Consider the following 18,816-nt stretch of genomic DNA (forward strand, 5'->3'; position numbering starts at 1 on the left):
CTGAGATGTTGTTGATTTTGGGAGAAATGAAGAATATGTTTAAGAGCCTAATGGAGGGGCGAACAACTGTGGATACTCCCGAAATAAATGGGGAACGTGTTGAAAATATGGATTAAGAAGGCGAGAATAAGCGAAGGTGTACATACACGGCTTTTAAGGATGCAGATCCCTCGATTTTTAAAGGAGAATTGGATCCACATGTTGCGAATGTATGGATTAAAGAAATGGAGAAAGTGATAGAGATATCAGAATATTCAGAGGAGCAAAAGGTAAAATTTGCAACACACTCATTAAGGGGGGAAGTTGTATTTTGGTGGGATACGGTTAAACAAACTGAGGATTGTTCTAAAATGGCTTGGACAAGGTTTAAGGAATTGTTCTTTAATAAATATTTTCCTACCTGTATGAAGAATGAGATGGAGATGAAGTTTCTAGGACTAAAGCAAGAAGGAATGTCCGTGTTGGAGTATCTCTCAAGATTCTTGGAACTTTCCAGGTTTGCTCCTCATCAGGTTGATACTGAAGCCAGAAAATGTCAGAGATTTCAAGAAGGGCTGAAACCCCAAATTAGAGAGAAGGTGTCCTTGTTGGAGTTGGAACAATTTGATAAGTTGGTTGGGAAGGCGAGGATTGCATAAAGGGACTATGAAGCTCACAATCAATTCTTCAACAATAAGAAATGAGGAAGAGAGACAGAATTGAGTGTTAACTCAGGATTTAAGAAGGACAACAAGAAACTACATATAAGGAAGAAGGAGATTTTTCGGGGAAGTGATAAGAGGATCATCGCATCTGAGTGTAAGAAATGTGGACTGAAACATGGTGGTGATATTTGTTATCGAGCTGATGGGTTGTGTTACAATTGTGGAGAAAAGGGACATATAGCTTCTCAATGTCCCAACCCTAAACTGATTTCTTGCTACAGTTGCGGACAACCAGATCATTTATCAAGGGACTGCCGATAAAAAGGAGTTAGGAAAGAAGTGGAAACTAAAGGAAATAGGACTTCTACAGCAAGACCTTTTCAACAATCAGCACCTAGGGCAGTGGCACGAATCTACGTAATGACAACTCAAGATGCCAAAAAATCTCATGATGTTATGTCAGGTACGCTTCAACTTTGTGCTCAAGATGTTCATGTGTTGTTTGATTCGGGGTCAACCCATTCTTTTGTGGATACAAAATATATGGATAAGTTAAATGTACCTGTGTAAAGTCTAGATAATGGATTTCTGGTAAAACTTCCAAACGGTAGAAATTTGTTCATAGATAAAATTTATCGAGATTGTCCCTTAATGATTGGTGACCTTCTTAGTGGATTTATTACCGTTAGAACTGAGGGACTTTGGAGTGATTCTGGGAATGGATTGGTTGTCGAAGCATAGGGCGAATCTAAATTGTTATAAGAAGCGAATATGTTTAACCGGCTCGAACAAAAAGAAACTATATTTCAAGGGAGACAGTGTAGAAAAACCCAGTATTATGATATCAGTTTTAAAGGCTTGTAAGATGTTAAGAAAAGGTTATCAAGGTTTTTTAGCATATGTTGTAGGGAATGAAGGAATTAAAAATAAAGTTGATGATACACCTGTAGTCAGAGAGTTCTTAGATGTCTTTCCCGAAGAGTTACCAAATTTGCCCCCTGAAAGAGAAGTTGAGTTTGGGATTGAATTGATCCCGGATGCCTAACCAGTATCGAAAGCACCATATAGAATGGCACCGACAGAATTAGCGGAACTTGAGGTACAATTACAAGAGTTGTTGGATAAAAAGTTTATTAGACCAAGTATTTCTTCTTGGGGAGCACCAGTGTTGTTTGTGAAAAAGAAGGATGGTTCTCTAAGATTATGTATTGATTATAGAGAGCTAAATAAGTTGACAGTAAAGAATAAATATCCGTTACCACGAATAGACGATCTTTTTGATCAATTGCAAGGAGCCACTTACTTTTTGAAGATTGATTTGCGCTCAGGTTATCATCAGTTGAGAGTAAAGAAAGAAAGCATTCCATTGACGGCATTTAGGACTCGATACGGTCATTATGAATTTGTAGTGATGCCATTTGGGGTGACAAATGCACCGACAGTATTTATGGATTTGATGAATCGAGTATTTAGGAATTATCTGGATAAGTTTGTAATTGTGTTTATCGATGATATTCTTATTTACTCGAGAACTGAGGAAGAACATGATGAACATTTGAGGATGGTGTTACAAACTTTGAGAAAAGAACAGTTGTATGCTAAGTTTTCAAAATGTGAGTTTTGGTTAGGAAGAGTGAGTTTTCTTGGACATGTAGTTTCGGAAGAAGGAATTTCAGTTGATCCTTCAAAGATTGAAGTAATTATAAATTGGGAGAGACCAAAGACTGTGACAGAAATTCAAAGTTTCTTAGGGTTTCCCGGATATTATAGAAAGTTTGTTCAAAATTTCTCTAAGATAGCGGGACCGTTAATAAATCTTACAAGGAAGGACGTTAAGTTTGTTTGGTCGGAAGAATGTGAGCAAAGTTTTGATGAGTTAAAGAAAAGACTAACGTCTGCTCCGGTACTTGGATTACCAGATGGAACTAAAGACTTTATGATTTATAGTTATGCATCAAGAAAAGGTTTGGGGTGTGTGTTAATGCAACACGGTAAGGTAATTGCTTATGCATCTCGACAATTAAGAAACCATGAGAAGAACTACCCCACCCACGATCTGGAATTGGCTGCAATAGTTTTCACTCTTAAGATTTGGAGACATTACTTGTATGGGGAAAAGTGCAAAATATATACTGACCATAAGAGCTTAAAGTATATTTTCTCACAGAAGGATTTAAATATCAGACAGAGAAGATGGTTGGAGTTGTTGAAAGATTATGATTGTGAAATTTTATATCACCCCTGTAAGGCAAATGTTGTGGCTGATGCATTAAGTAAAAAACAAGTAGGGAATTGTTCAAGTATTGAAGTGGAACCCATAAATCATAAGGAATTGGAAATATTTAGGATTGAATTTGTTAAGAAAGGAGAGGAAGAGAGTTTAGTGTATCAAATCGAGGTTAGACCCATCTTGTTAGAAAAAATAAAGGAAAGTCAGAGACAAGATGAACGCTTAAAGGAGATTTGGAATAATTAAAATTCAGAATTAGGTAAAAAGGATTTTAGGAAAGGTAATTATGAAATCATTAGATTTCGGGATCGAATATGTGTGCCGTCTGACGTAGAAATTAAGAAAGAAATTTTGTCTAACGCTCATTCATCACCTTTTTCGGTACATCCTGGATCTACGAAGATGTATAAGGACTTGAAAGAACATTTTTGGTGGGCTAAGATGAAGAGAGAAATTGTGGAGTATGTAGAGAGGTGTTTAATTTGTCAACAAGTAAAATCAGAACATCAAAGGCCTGGGGGATTATTACAGTCTTTACCTATCCCTGAGTGGAAATGGGAGCACATAACGATGGATTTTGTACTTCGTTTGCCAAAGTCATAAAAAGGAAATGATGTCATCTGGGTTATTGTGGATAGAATGACGAAGAGTGCACATTTTCTGGCAATTTTAGAATCATCACCATTAGAGAAATTAGCAAAATTATATATACGGGAAATAGTTAGGTTGTATGGAGTACCTGTTTCAATTATTTCTGACAGAGATCCTAGATTTACGTCTAGGTTTTGGAATAGTTTTCAAGAAGAGATGGGTACTAAGTTAAGTATGAGCACGTCGTTTCATCCTCAGATGGATGGGCACTCAGAATGCACAATTCAAGTTTTGGAAGACATGTTAAGAGCTTGTGTATTGGACTTTAAAGGAAGTTGGGATGAACATTTACCTTTAGTAGAATTTGCGTACAACAACAATTTTCAAGCAACAATTGGAATGGCTCCATACGAGGCTCTTTATGGACGTCGATATAGAACGATGTTATATTGGGATGAAGTTGGAAAAAGAAAATTTTTAGGGCCTGAGTTAATTCGTGTAACTACCGAGAAAGTCAAGTTGATTCAACAAAGAATTTTAATGGCTCAAAGTAGACAAAAGAGTTATGCAGACAAGGATCGTCGAGAGGTGATGTTTAAGGAAGGAGACTTTGTATTTCTTCAGATTTCTCCCTGAAAGGGCATTATGAGATTCGAGAAGAAAGGAAAGTTAAGTCCACGTTATATTGGACCATTTGAGATTCTTAGACAGGTTGGAGAAGTAGCATACGAGTTAACATTACCACCGAGTTTAGGGCATATTCATAACATTTTTCATGTATCATATCTGAGGAAGTATATTCCAGATCCATCGCATATTATAGATTATGAACCGATAGAAATTCGAGAAAATATGCAGTATGAAGAATTTCCTGTTGAGATAATAGATCATCGAGAATAGAAATTAAGAACTAAGGTGATACCTCTTGTGAAAGTGATTTGGCGAAACCATGAAATAGAGGAAGCAACTTGGGAACCCGAAGAGATGATGAAATCAAAATATCCCCACTTATTCAACAAGTCAGGTTCGAAATAAGTTTAAATTTCGAGGATGAAATTAGTTTAAGGAGGGGAGAATGTAATATCCCGATAAAATTATAATTAAGTAAAATAAATTTATGTGCTTATATTATTTTTACAAGTATTATGCATATTATAAAAATATTTGATTAAATTTTAAATTTTGTCTTTTCTATTTTTGGTTTGCTCGAATATGTCGAGCTCCCATAAAAAAATAAAAATTAAAAGAGATGCAGACCAAAGTGATAGGACGAGGAAGAGGAATGGCGGAAAGAGGAAAGGATGATAAGAGATAAGCGCTAAATAGGAATAGAAAGATGAAAATTTTAACTAAAGCACGCAAGCTAAAATAAATTAGCCCGCATCTTTTACTAGACAAAGCCTAGTAGGAAGGAAAAGTGAAAATGTTGCCTTGGAAATAAAATTAGTAGTAGAGCTCTTTTTATAGAGCAAGTATCTTGGTTAGTTCCACACCTTCTCCATGTAGGACTAAGTGGATGTAGACTAAAAGCTATAATAGCTTTCAAGTCTAGTAAGATTTTTTAAGTTTGTTGCAAGTCCCATTATATAGAGTTGAGAAAAGATCTCTTGCAAAACCTTCCCGATGTGGGACAAAGAGAATTATTCAAAGGCAAAGCTACAAGTCATAGTTGGTTTATTTTGAAGTGTTGACTTCCTAGCCTTGGGTTTGATAAAGGAAGAGATGTTACATCTTTTATATCTCATCAATGTTCGACTTGATAAAGCCTAGTTAAACTTTAAAACTCTAATTTTTACTTGCTAATGAGAAATTTATCTATTTCTCTTTATATTAAAACTTTAAAACCAAATTTAATTGGCTATATTGAAGCCAAGAGAAAGTTCTAAGTTTTCTAAGTAGAAACTAAAGCTAAGTTGGGTTTATATAGGCATTGGAGGAAGGTTGGTCTCATTCTCTAATCAATGTGGGATATATGCATCTTAGGTAATAAAAAGGAGATCTCACAACCCATATCGGCAAGAGAAGAGAAGAAGACTGAGGATATATAGAAGAACTTGACCTTAAAATTTTAATAAGTAGAAGTAAGATTGATGAAGCTAATGCTGTGAAAATTAAAAGGGTTCTTATATGTTCTAATATTATGTTCCTTGCTTTACTTTTATTTTTTTCCCTACCTATCTTTGTACCACATTGAAAACGAGAAGTGAAATATATTAGAATAAATAGAAAGGTACCATTATATGTAATTGTGAAAAAGGAATAAATAGAGGAAGTCATGTGATAGTTTTTCTATATTTTTCCAACTTCCCTACTATTGTACCACATCGAGGATGTAGGAAAAATGAATCCTTACTTTCCTTATTTAAGTTTGTATAGTTTCCTTAAATAGAACTATCCACTTCGGTTGTTTCAACCAAGGAATTCGGTTAGTTTTTCTTAATCGCGAACTTAATTTCTTAATCTTATTTAGTAATTTGGTAATTATTAGTTCAGTTTGAAAATAAATAGGTTATATTTATAATAAAATTTATGTGCATTTTGAATTATGTATTTAGGAAGAAAGATCGACAGTAAAATCAATTCGAAGTTGGGATTCATGGAGAATAAATTAACCGGTGCACTGTAAGTATATACTGTAATAATTCACTGTTGATGTTTTAAATGATGATTTGAGTTTGACTAATGCTTCACTGATGAAAAATGAGTATTCTTGCATTGATATTGATAAACTGATGATGATACTTCCTAATCGGAAGTAAAGCTAAACCGATTATTTAGCTGGTAGGGATCCCAACTTGATGAATTGATGAACCTGTCATGCTTGAATACTCAGTTTTAATCTTGTAAGAACTATATGATGAATTTTTGTTGATTGTAGTATCTTTCATGTCTCTTTATTCGAATATTTGTTTGATGAACTTTGATTTCTCGGATAAACCTCAGTTGAATTCTACTATATATGCTTACTGAGCTTTCTAAGCTCACTCGTTTATGTCACTAACTTCCACAGGAAAGAACTTTGGAGAAGGATGTTCAGGAAAGGATAAGTATGTGATGAACTAAGGCTTAGTAGATGATGAATGCGTGTAGTATCTTAATGAAAAATGCTTGTGTAATAGACTTTTGGTTGTATCGTGAACTTTGGTTGTAATACATGGAATACTGTAAGAATTATATATTATTATTTAAGTTTAAGGTTGTGTAAGCATATATTGAGTTGATTGGTTTGGTTTGGCGTTCCCGGGTTCGGGTTTCTGAGGTTATCTCGGGGTCCGGAGCGTCACAACAGTTGCTGTTGGATAGTCTATTCCCAAGCCAAAAGCAGAATGGACGGATGAAGATATTGAAGAGGTTCACAAGGACAAGAAGGCCATGAACATTCTGTTTAATGGCCTAGATAAAGATATGTTTGATAATGTCATTAACAGCCAAACTGCTAAGGAAATTTGGGATACTATAGAACTTTTCTGTGAAGGTATTGAACAAGTTAGAGAAAACAAAATGCAGCTTCGCATTCAATAATATGAATATTTTCATTCTGAAGAAGGAGAATCATTGAATGACACCTTCAATAGATTTCAGAAACTGTTGAATGGATTGAAGCTGTATGGCAGAGTGTACCAAGTCAAGGATTCTAACTTAAAATTTCTGAGGTCTCTACCAAAGGAATGGAAACCTATGACTGTTTCACTAAGGAATTCTCAAGACTATAAGGACTTCACCCTTGAAAGATTATATGGAATTTTGAAGACCTATGAACTTGAGATGGAGCAAGATGAGCTATTGGAGAAGGGAAAGAGAAAAGGTGGATCAGTTGTACTTGTAGCTGAAAATGAGAGAACTGAAGCCAGGAATGAAGAAAAGACAATGCCAAGTCTCAAAATTGGCATAAGAAAATCAGAATCAAGCAAGGGAAATGAGCAAGCAGCTGAGGCTGAAGACAATTCCAGTCAAGATGACTCTGATGATGTTGATGAACATCTAGCTTTTCTGTCCAGAAGGTTTGCAAAGCTGAAATTCAAGAAAAACACTAGAGCCACTAAGCCAAACAAGAATATGGTGGACAAATCTAAGTTCAAGTGTTATAACTCTGGCACAAGTGGATACTTTGCAAGTGGATACTTTGTAAGTGAGTGCAGAAAGCAAGTGGATTACAAAAAGAAATATTTCGAATTGTTCAAACAAAAGGAAAGGGCTTTTTTGACTCAGGAAAATGACTGGGCAGCTGATGGAGCCAATGCAGATGATGATATGGAGTATGTCAACTTAGCTCTGATGGCTAATTCTGATGAAAATGAAACTAGTTCATCAAAAAACCAGGTAATCACTACTGACCTCTCTCAGCTTTCTAAAAATGAATGCAATGAAGCTATAAATGATATGTCCAATGAATTATATCATTTACGTGTTTCCCTTAAATCACTGGCTAAAGAGAACACAAGAATTAAAGAAAATAATTTGTTTTTAAGTGATAGGAATGCTGTGTTAGAGGGTAAGGTAATTGAGCTTGAAAAGATTAAAATTAAATGTTTATCTGTTGAGAGTGAACTAGAAGAGTCTGTTAAGAAAGTAGAAGTTCTTTCTAGACAACTAGAATGTGAGCAAGAGGTAATCAAGGCCTGGAAAACATCTAGGGATATTAGTGCTCAAATTGTCAAGGTTCAAGAAATTGAATCACTCTTTGAGAATGCCTGGAAGAAAAACAAAAAGGAAATAGAATTAATTGATGGACTGTCAACGGATGTGGAATCAACGGATGATGAAAGTCATCCGTTGAAGGAAGAAAATGAGCATCTGTTGAAGGCTCATCAATTGAAACAGGCAAATGATTCTAAAAGGAATAATTTGAAAAATCTCAGTAAGAAGTTTAGTTCAACTTCCAAGAACTTTGTGAAAGAAGAAGCTAGCACATCCAAAGATGTCAGTAAGGTGAATATAGGACACATGACTTTAGATCAGTTGAAAAATAGGCTTAAGTTGGTTGAGGATAAAAAGGAAGGGATTAACAAACACAACAATTACACACCTGATAAGTATGCTCCAAGAAAAAGTTATGTGCATTGTAGTAGTGTTAATCATCTATCTGCTAACTGCAAATCTGTTAAGAATGTTTCTATGCCTTTAACTCCTTCCATGCCTAACCTGTCTATGTCACCACTGCATGTTATGCCTGTTATGTCTCAACAGAATCCACATGCACATTTTGCAAACATGCCATATGATAACAATCCTTATTTTGCTGCATTTAGTATGCCTCAAATGCCATACAACATGCCTATGTGGAATAATATGTTTGCACAATCTATGCCTTATCAAATTCAATCAAATGTGCTAAATGATTCTGTGACTAACCCTACACTTCAACCAAGTACATCTGAGATCAAGGTTGACTCAAAGTTACCTAAGTCAAAAGGTGCAGGAAGTGTGAAGTCTGGGAAAAAGACTAACAAGGCTGGACCCAAGGAAACTTGGGTACCAAAATCAACTTGATTTGGTTTTGTTGTGTTCAGGGAAAAAGAAGGAATCTATGGTACTTAGACAGTGGTTGTTCAAGGCACATGACATGAGATTTCACCCTACTCACAGAGTTCAAGGAGAGATCTGGCCCTAGAATAACCTTTGGAGATGACAGCAAAGGGTTCACTATTGGATATGGCTTGATTTCAAAGGAAAATGTCATTATTTATGAAGTTACATTAGTTGATGGTCTCAAACACAATCTATTGAGCATTAGTCAACTATGTGACAGAGGGAATACTGTTTCATTCAATTCTGAAGCCTGTGTTGTCACAAGTAAGAAGGACACCAAAGTGGTTCTAACTTAAGTTAGAAAAGGGAATGTGTACTTGGATGACTTCAACTCTACAGATGCAGAATCAATTACTTGTCTTTTCAGCAAAACAAGTCAAGATGAAAGTTGGCTACGGCACAAGAAGCTGTCCCATTTGAATTTCAAGACAATGAATGATCTAGTCAAAAAGGACTTAGTTAGAGGAATGCCTCTAGTGGAATTCTCAAGGGATGGACTGTGTGATGCTTGTCAGAAAGGGAAGCAAAAGATAGCATCATTCAGTAAGAAGCTTGAATCAGCAATTGATGAACCATTACAACTGCTACACATGGATCTTTTTGGACCAGTCAATGTATTGTCAATTTCAAGGAAAAGATATTGCCTAGTGATTGTAGATGATTTCTCAAAGTTTTCATGGACCTATTTTCTTGGATTAAAGGATGAAGCTAGTGAAATCATTATCAATCATATCAAGCAAGTCAACAACCATCCAGATTTCAAAGTAAGGAATATCGGGAGTGATAATGGAACTGAGTTCAGGAATTCTACCATGAGGTTGTTCTGTGAAGAAAATGGGATCATGCATGAGTTCTCATCTCCAAGGACTCCACAACAGAATGGTGTGGTGGAAAGGAAGAACAAATCACTAATTGAAGCTACAAGAACAATGCTTGAAGAGTAAAAACTCCCAACATATTTTTGGGCTGAGGCTGTTAACAGTGCATGTTACACTCAGAATATTTCTCTAATCAATCAGGCAAAAGGCATGACTCCCTATCAATTGTTCAAGAGAAGAAAACCAATCTTAAACTTCCTTCATGTCTTTGGTTGCAAATGCTACATTCTAAGGAACCAACCTGACCACAAAGGCAAGTTTGATGCAAAGGCTAATGAAGGGATATTTGCTGGTTGTTTTGCTGGAAAATCATATAGGGTCTACAATCTAATAACCAACATTGTTATGGAATCTATGCATGTTGTATTTGATGATATTGATGGACTAACAGATGAGGGACATCATGAAGGACTCAAATTTGACAACATTGATATATATTGTGATGATAGTGAAGATGAGAATGATGGAGAAGACACTTCAAAAAGGATTCAAAATCTGCCTTTGGATAATGCACAAAATGTTGCATCAGTTGAAAGTCATAATTCAGCATCCGTTGACAAAAGTAACGCAGCATCCGTTGAAAGACAAAGTGCATCATCCGTTGAAGTACATAATGGAGCATCTGTTGATCATAGTTCATCAACGGATAATCAATTTACATCATCAGTTGATAGAACTCCCAGTTCCTCACAAAGGACCAATAACACAGGGGGAGTTTCAACCAATCAACACTATATCTCATGTCATGACAATACTGAGGCAACCTCATCTAGAGCTAATCTACCACCTCAAAGGAAATGGACCAAGAATCATCCTTTTGAACTAATCATTGGTGATGCAACATCTAAGGTGCAAACTAGAAGGGCTACTCAAGATGAATGTTTATACATTAGTTTTCTATCACAGGAGGAACCTAAGAGAGTGGAAGAAGCTCTATCGGATCCAGATTGGATTTTAGCAATGCAAGAGGAGCTAAACCAATTTGAGAGGAACAAAGTATGGAAGCTGGTACCCAAGCCAAAGAACAAAAGTTCTATTGACACAAAATGGGTATTCAAAAACAAGATGGATGAAAATGGCATTGTCATAAGGAATAAAGCTAGATTGGTTGCCAAGGGCTACTCTCAACAAGAGGTAATAGACTTTGATGAGACATTTGCTCATGTTGCAAGACTTGAAGCCATCAGAATCTTTCTAGCCTATGCAGCCCATGCCAATTTCAAAGTCTATCAAATGGATGTCAAGAGTGCATTTCTGAATGGAGAATTGGAGGAAGAAGTTTATGTGAGCCAACCTCCAGGGTTTGAAGATTTAAATTTTCCAGACTATGTGTATTATCTGTTGAAAGCACTCTATGGACTAAAGCAAGCACCTAGAGCCTGGTATGAGACTTTGTCAAAAAATTTCCTAGATAATTACTTCACAAGAGGTACTGTTGACAAAACTCTTTTCTTTAGAAATGTTAATGGCTCTACAATACTTGTTAAATTTATGTAGATGATATTATATTTGGTTCTACAGATGATAAAATTTGTAAAAATTTTGCTAAGTTAATGCAAAGTAAATATGAAATGAGCATGATGGGAGAGCTAACTTATTTTCTTGGTTTACAAGTTAAACAAGTTAGTGGTGGAATTTTCATTAGTCAAACTAAATATATTTATGATCTTTTAAAGAAGTTTGACTTAATGGAATGTTCATATGCAAAAACTCCCATGGCCACTGCCACTAAGCTAGAATTAAACAAGGCTGAAAAGTCCGTGGACATTACAAGCTAGAATTTTCAGATATCTCAAAGGGACTCCAAATCTAGGAATTTGGTACCCTCGAGAGTCTGGTTTTGATCTAATTGGCTACTCAGATGCAGATTATGCAGGTTGCAAAATAGACAGGAAAAGTACAACTGGCACCTGTCAATTTCTAGGGAATAAGCTTGTGTCATGGTTCAGTAAGAAGCAAAATTATGTTTCTACATCAACAGCTGAAGCTGAGTACATTGCTGCTGGTAGTTGCCATGCACAGATATTATGGATGAAGAATCAACTATTTGACTATGGGCTAAATGTTGACAAAATTCCAATATTCTGTGATAACACAAGTGCCATTGCCATTACTGAAAATCCAGTGTAGCATTCAAGAACCAAGCACATTGACATCAAGTACCACTTCATAAGGGAACATGTGATGAATGGTACAGTGGAACTTCATTTTGTTCCAAGTGAAAAATAGATTGCATACATATTTACCAAGCCACTTGATGAATCAACATTCATAAGATTAGTAAGTGAGCTAGGTATGCTTAATTATTCCTAAATTCATGTTCTAATTGTAATTTGTTTTGTAGCCTGAAATGAATTTGTTGCAAGAACAAAGTTGGCTTTAAGTAAAGTTTATTCTGTCAATGGATATTCCCTATCCGTTGAAAGCCAAAATTGTTCTATCAACGGATGTCCATTATCCGTTGAAAGACAAATACATTTCTGGTAATTTTATCCTTCAAGAGATAAAACTGTGTTAATCTTCAACGGATAACTGTTTACCTCATCCGTTGAAGTGTCACATCAGTCATTTTGAGTGAGTCATAGCCGTTGATTATATTTGCTTAACCGTTGATACATATATATATACACAGTTGTATGTATTTGTATTAAAGGCAGTTTTTAGAGTACTTACAGTTTTTCTTTCATTCTCAAACAGCTGTAATTCACTTTAAAATATTGTTTAATCATTCTCTTTATGTTTTAATTTGAGAAAGTATAAAAGCCCCTTTGAATTCTTATTTTCACTTTACGCTTTCTTGCAATTTTTAAAAGCTTTTACTCTCTTTCTCTCCCAAAACTCTCAACCTTTCTCTCCAACTTTTACTCACAACAATGACACTAGTAGTAAAGATAATGTCCCAATCTGGGTTCGTCTATGAGAAAAACAATTTCGTAGCTTTGGTGGAAAAGAATGAAGCCCACTCAGATTATCACAAATGGACTTTATCAAAAACTGCAAACTAAGCTATGCAATGCTGGAAGCCCCAATGATTTACTGTGAGGTAGTTGAGGAAATGTGGACAACTGCTGAGTTCAACCCCACTGATATGACCATCAATTTCTCTCTCAAAGGTAAGGATTACTGTATTAACTAAGATGATATATAGTCCTGTTTTAAATTACCTAAAAATAATGCCATGACACCACACACTGATAATAATATATCTAGCATGTTAGATTTCATAGGCTATTCCATTGATTCTACTAGTTTAGGCAGTATTAATAGAAAAGGCCTTAGGAAAGAATGAAGTTTTCTTAGTGATGCCTTTATCAAGGTTTTCTCTGGGAAAATTAGTAATTTTGATGTAATAACTTCATCTCTTGTTAATATGCTCTATATGCTGGTTTCTGATAGGTACTTTAATTTTAGCAATTATGTTATGCTAGAATTGGGTACTAGGTTAGGTAACAAGGCTAATAGACCTCATAACATCTACTATGCTAGATTCTTTATGTTATTGGCTAACCATGTTGCTGAAGGTTTGCTCATAACTAATGAGAGTAATAAACTCAAATGCTGGGCACAAGAGAAGAGGTCCTTGCAGACCTTTTGAGAATTAACCTCAACAGTCAGGTGCCATTGGTATACTTACCAATCATGATTGCACCTCAGGTAAGTAAGGTAAATACTTCTTCAACTCTTACTTCTTCCAACACCATCACTTATTTGCCTTCAAGTGTGGCCATGGAATCTGTGTTAATGCCCCAGCAGATTCCTACCAAGGCCACCAAACCTAAAATTTCAAAACCCAAGTCAAAGAAAGCCACCTCTGTTATCTCTCAAAAGACAACAGTTGTAACACCTACCATGAACCTTGAGGGGACTGTACAGGGTGTTAGTGGTGAGGGGAGGGGTGAACATCAAGAAAACCCCCAGAATACGGTAGGAGAGGTGAGTGGTACCCAAGCCAGCCAAGCCATAGTTTCTCAAAAGACTGTGGTGGATGAAAAGGATTTAAACTCATCCCTAGTTGCATCCTCTGAAAAGGGTGCAGCTATTGAAAATAGTCCCCAACCAGGGACACAGAACAAAAGAGGGAGGGACACTGAAGCCACACACTCACCTGTAAAAGCCTTCACAAGAAGAAAGAAGGTCAAAACCCTAGTTTCCACACAGGGTGCACACACTGCACAGATACAACCACCTGTATCTACGCCTTCTAAAATTCAGCTTGATGTGACTCCAACAAATGTGGAGTCACAGCCCCATTCTCTCAAAATTGACACACATCAATCACCAAATTCTCCATCACCATCTCTGGATGTGGACATGATATTCACATCAATTCCTGATTCTCCCTCTTTACAACTCAGGGAGGAGCCCCACTCAAATACTGGTGATCATCATCTTTTAGATGATTTATTGGATCACTAGCCAATTCTTTCAGACTTAGTTGAATAATCCGTGTCACCTAAATTAAAATAATCCACACATATTCAACAATTATGTCATGTTAGGAATATATGTGCATTAGTTTGATGATATGTTTAACAAAACACTTAAGTAGAAGTTTAGTGTTTGTAGCCTCAACGGATAAGACCACTTTGGCTATCCGTTGATGGTGCAGCTTTACTTAGAAATAAGTCTACTGTTGTAGCACATTTCAGTCTCTGTATTTAAGATATAATTCTTAGAAGTTGAGAGAAAATATAAATCATGTTGACTACTAGAAGATATGCAAATAGGAAGGCCAATTGTAAATATTTCATGCCTTGTAATTTTGTATAAATGAAGTGGTATCAACGGATATCTTAAAGACCTTCAACGGATGAGAAACAAAGCTTCAACGGATGTCTCCAAAGCTTCAACGGATAGAGCTTCAACTGCTAACACATCAACGGATAAAGCCATCAACGGATGAAGGCTTCAACGGATGTTCTGTTAAATAGCAGTTGATAAGTGGTAGTTGTAAAAGCAGACAGAGGCACATGGGTTGATAGAGATAACTGAAATATGGAAGCCTAATTTCAGGAACATCAGAAAAAGCAGCCGTTCTACTCTAGTACAAAGAGGCAATAGTCAACAAAGTACTTGAGTGATATGGAGAAGAAACAAGTGGAGAACTGATTTTATTATTGTATTTTTATCTTTGTCTTCACTTGTACACTTGGTAATATATAAACCAAGTAGCAGCTAGTAATTAGATAAGAATTTTTCCAGTGTTGTTTAGAAAAATCTTGAGAGAAAAATTATCTAGTTTTTACTAGGATGCAGCTGTGATCAACATCTAGAATAACAGATTTTCTGAAATACCATCTCTGGTGGAACAACAATCCACCAGAAAAGTTTTTAAGGTCTGTTGTGTTCTTTACATTAGTGCTTGAATATATATCTGTCTGTATTAGCTTAAAGCAATTCACACACTTGTTTATCTTGAACACAAAGCCTTTAAAACTGCTCAAAACTAGAAAAAGTTTTGAGATTTACATTCAACCCCCCTTCTGTAAATCTCATTGTTAGTCCACTAGGAATAACAATTGGTATCAGAGCAAGCTCTTGACACACAAAGAGTTTAAAGATCTTGGAAACTAACAAAGATGAGTAAGAAGGATATTGGAGTAAAAATCCCAGTTCTTGACAAAGACAGTTATCACCATTGGAAGGTGAAAATGCACCTTCATCTACTCTCCCAAGATGAAGGTTATGTAAACTGCATTGAGAATGGTCCTCACATTCCCCACAAAGTAGCCACAGTTGCTACGGCCACAATTGCTGTTGGTCAATCCATTCCAAAACCTAGAGCAGAATGGACAATGGAAGACACAGAAAAAGTCCACAAGGATAAGAAGGCTATGAACATTTTGTTTAATGGTCTTGACAAGGATATGTTTGATAATGTGATAAATTACACAACTGCCAAAGAGGTTTGGGACACAGTTCAGCTACTGTGTGAAGGTACAGAACAAGTAAAAGAAAACAAAATGCAGCTTCTCATTCAACAGTATGAGTATTTTCATATTGAAGAAAATGAATCTTTAAATGACACATTCAATAGATTCCAAAAGCTGTTGAATGGACTGAAGCTGTATGGTAGAGTGTACCAGGTGAAGGATTCAAATCTTAAATTTTTAAGATCCTTACCAAAGGAATGGAAACCCATGACTGTCTCCTTGAGAAACTCTCAAAATTATAAGGACTTCACTCTTGAAAGATTATATGGAATCTTGAAGACTTATGAACTAGAGCTGGAACAGGATGAGGTATTGGAGAAGGGAAGAAAGAAAGGAGGTTCAGTTGCCTTGGTAGCTGAAAATGAGAAAGAATGCAGACAAGAAACTGTGAGATCTACATCAGACTCCAAAGATGGCACAAGCAAATCAGAATCAAGCAAGGGTAAGGAGCAAGTTGCTGAGAATGAAGACAACTCCAGCCAAGATGACTCTGATGGTATTGATGAGCATCTTGCATTTCTGTCCAGGAGATTTGCAAAGATAAAATTTAGGAAAAACACTAGAGCCACTAAACCTCATAAGAACATGGTGGACAAATCCAAGTTCAAGTGTTTCAATTGTGGTATAAGTGGACACTTTGCAAGTGAGTGCAGAAAGCCAACTTCTGAAAAGAAGAAATTTGACCAAGTAGATTACAAAAAGAAATATTTTGATCTGCTCAAGCAAAAGGAGATGGCTTTCATTACTCAAGAAAAAGACTGGGCATCTGATGGAGAAGAAGAGGATGAAGATGTGGAATATGTCAACTTGGTTCTCATGGCTGATTCTGAGGAAAATGAAGTAAGTTCATCAAGCAACCAGGTAATCACTACTGATTTAACATAGCTTACTAAAAAAGAGTGCAATGATGCTTTTAATGACATGTCTACTGAATTGTATCATTTGCGTGTGTCTCTTAAATCACTTGCTAAAGAAAATAGTAGGATTAAAGAGAACAATCTATTTTTAAGTAATAGAAATGTTGTGTTAGAAGATAAGTTGATTGACTTAGAGAAAACTAAGCTACATTGTATATCTGTTGAAAATGAACTAGCTGAATCTGTTAAGAAAGTAGAAATACTTTCCAATCAATTAGAGAGAGAGCAAGAGGTGATTAAAGCCTGGAAGACATCTAGGGATGTTAGTGCTCAAATTTCCAAGGTCCAAGGAATTGAATCATTCTGTGAGACTGCCTGGGATAAAAACAAAAAGAAACTGGAATTAATTGATGGGCTGTCAACGGATGTGGAATCAACGGATGATGAAAGTTATCCATTGAAGGAAGAAAAGGAGCATCCGTTGAAGGTTCCTCAATTAAAACAGGCAGATGTTTCTAAAAGTGAAAATCTAAAGAAACTCAACAAAAAGTTTGGTTCAACTTCCAAGAACTTTGTCAAAGAAGAAGCAAGCACATCCAAAGATTTCAGTAAGGTGAATATAGGACACATGACCTTAGAACAGTTAAAGAATAGGCTCAAAGTGGTTGAGGATAAAAAGGAAACTAAAAGGAAATCTAATAGAAATGGGAAGGTAGGGGTTAACAAACATAACAATTACACACCTGATAAGTATGCTCCTAGAAAAAGCTGTGTGTATTGTAGTAGTGTTAATCATCTATCTGCTAATTGCAAATCTATTAAGAAAACTCCCATATATGTGCCCTCTTCCATGCCTAATATGTCTGCATCACCTCTGCATGCTATGCCTGTTATGTCTCAACAGAATCCTTATGCACATTTTGCGAACATGCCATATTTTAACAATCCTTATCTTGCTGCATTTAGTATGCCTCAAATGCCATACAATATGCCAATATGGAATAACATGCTTGCACAATCCATGCCTTATCAAATTCCAAATATGCTAAATGATTCTGTGACTAACCCTACACCTCAACCAACTACATCTAAGATCAAGGTTGACTCAAAGTTACCTAAGTCTAAAGATGCAGGAGGAATGAAGTCTGGGAGAAAGGCTAACAAGAATGGACCCAAGGAAACTTGGGTACCAAAATCAACTTGATTGATTTTATGGTGTGCAGGGAAAAAGAAGAAATCTATGGTACTTGGACAGTGGCTGTTCAAGACACATGACAGGAGATTTCTCCCTGCTCACTGAGTTTAAGGAGAGAGCTGGCCCTAGCATAACCTTTGGAGATGACAGCAAAGGGTTTACTATGGGATATGGCTTGATTTCAACAGGGAATGTCATCATTGATGAAGTTGCATTAGTTGATGGTCTCAAGCACAACTTACTGAGCATCAGTCAACTATGTGATAGAGGGAATACAATTTCCTTCAATTCAGAAGTCTGTGTTGTCACCAGTAAGAAAGACAACAAAGTGATTCTAACTGGAGTTAGAAAAGGAAATGTGTACTTAGCTGACTTCAACTCTACAGATGCAGAATCTATTACTTGTCTCTTCAGCAAAGCAAGTCCAGTTGAAAGTTGGCTATGGCACAAGAAGCTATCCCATTTGAATTTCAAGACAATGAATAATCTAGTCAAAAAGGACTTAGTCAGAGGAATTCCTCTTATCAAATTCTTAAGAGATGGTTTGTGTGATGCTTGTCAGAAAGGCAAACAAAGGAAAACATCATTCAAAAAGAAGCTTGAAACAACAATTGATGAACCATTACAGCTGCTACATATGGATTTGTTTGGACCAGTCAATGTATTGTCAATTGCAAGAAAAAGATATTGCTTAATGATTGTAGATGATTTCTCAAAGTTTTCATGGGTCTATTTTCTTGGATCAAAGGATGAAGCAAGTGAAATCATTATCAATCACATCAGGCAAGTCAATAATCATCCTGACTTGAAGGTTAGGAAAATCAGGAGTGACAATGGAACTGAGTTCAAGAATTTGTCAATAAGGTTGTTCTGTGAAGAAAATGGAATTATGCATGAGTTCTCAGCTCCAAGAACACCTCAGCAAAATGGGGTAGTTGAAAGAAAGAACAGATCTTTGA

The 18,816-nt window shown here is 36.1% G+C and overlaps 1 protein-coding gene across 1 annotated transcript; it reads left to right on the forward strand.

Moving 5' to 3' along the window:
* Positions 1-224: 224 nt before the first annotated feature.
* Positions 225-638, forward strand: LOC141695453 (uncharacterized). The gene has a single exon (XM_074499697.1). The coding sequence runs from the start codon at positions 225-227 to the stop codon at positions 636-638; it is 414 nt and encodes a 137-aa protein (XP_074355798.1).
* The last annotated feature ends 18,178 nt before the right edge of the window (positions 639-18,816 follow it).

This window comes from Apium graveolens, chromosome 11 (genome assembly GCF_009905375.1).
Source record: "Apium graveolens cultivar Ventura chromosome 11, ASM990537v1, whole genome shotgun sequence".
Classification (NCBI taxonomy): domain Eukaryota; kingdom Viridiplantae; phylum Streptophyta; class Magnoliopsida; order Apiales; family Apiaceae; genus Apium; species Apium graveolens.

Coding starts and splice junctions, on each gene's coding strand:
- LOC141695453 (XM_074499697.1), top strand. CDS start 225: ATGGAGAAAGTGATAGAGATATCAGAATATTCAGAGGAGCAAAAGGTA.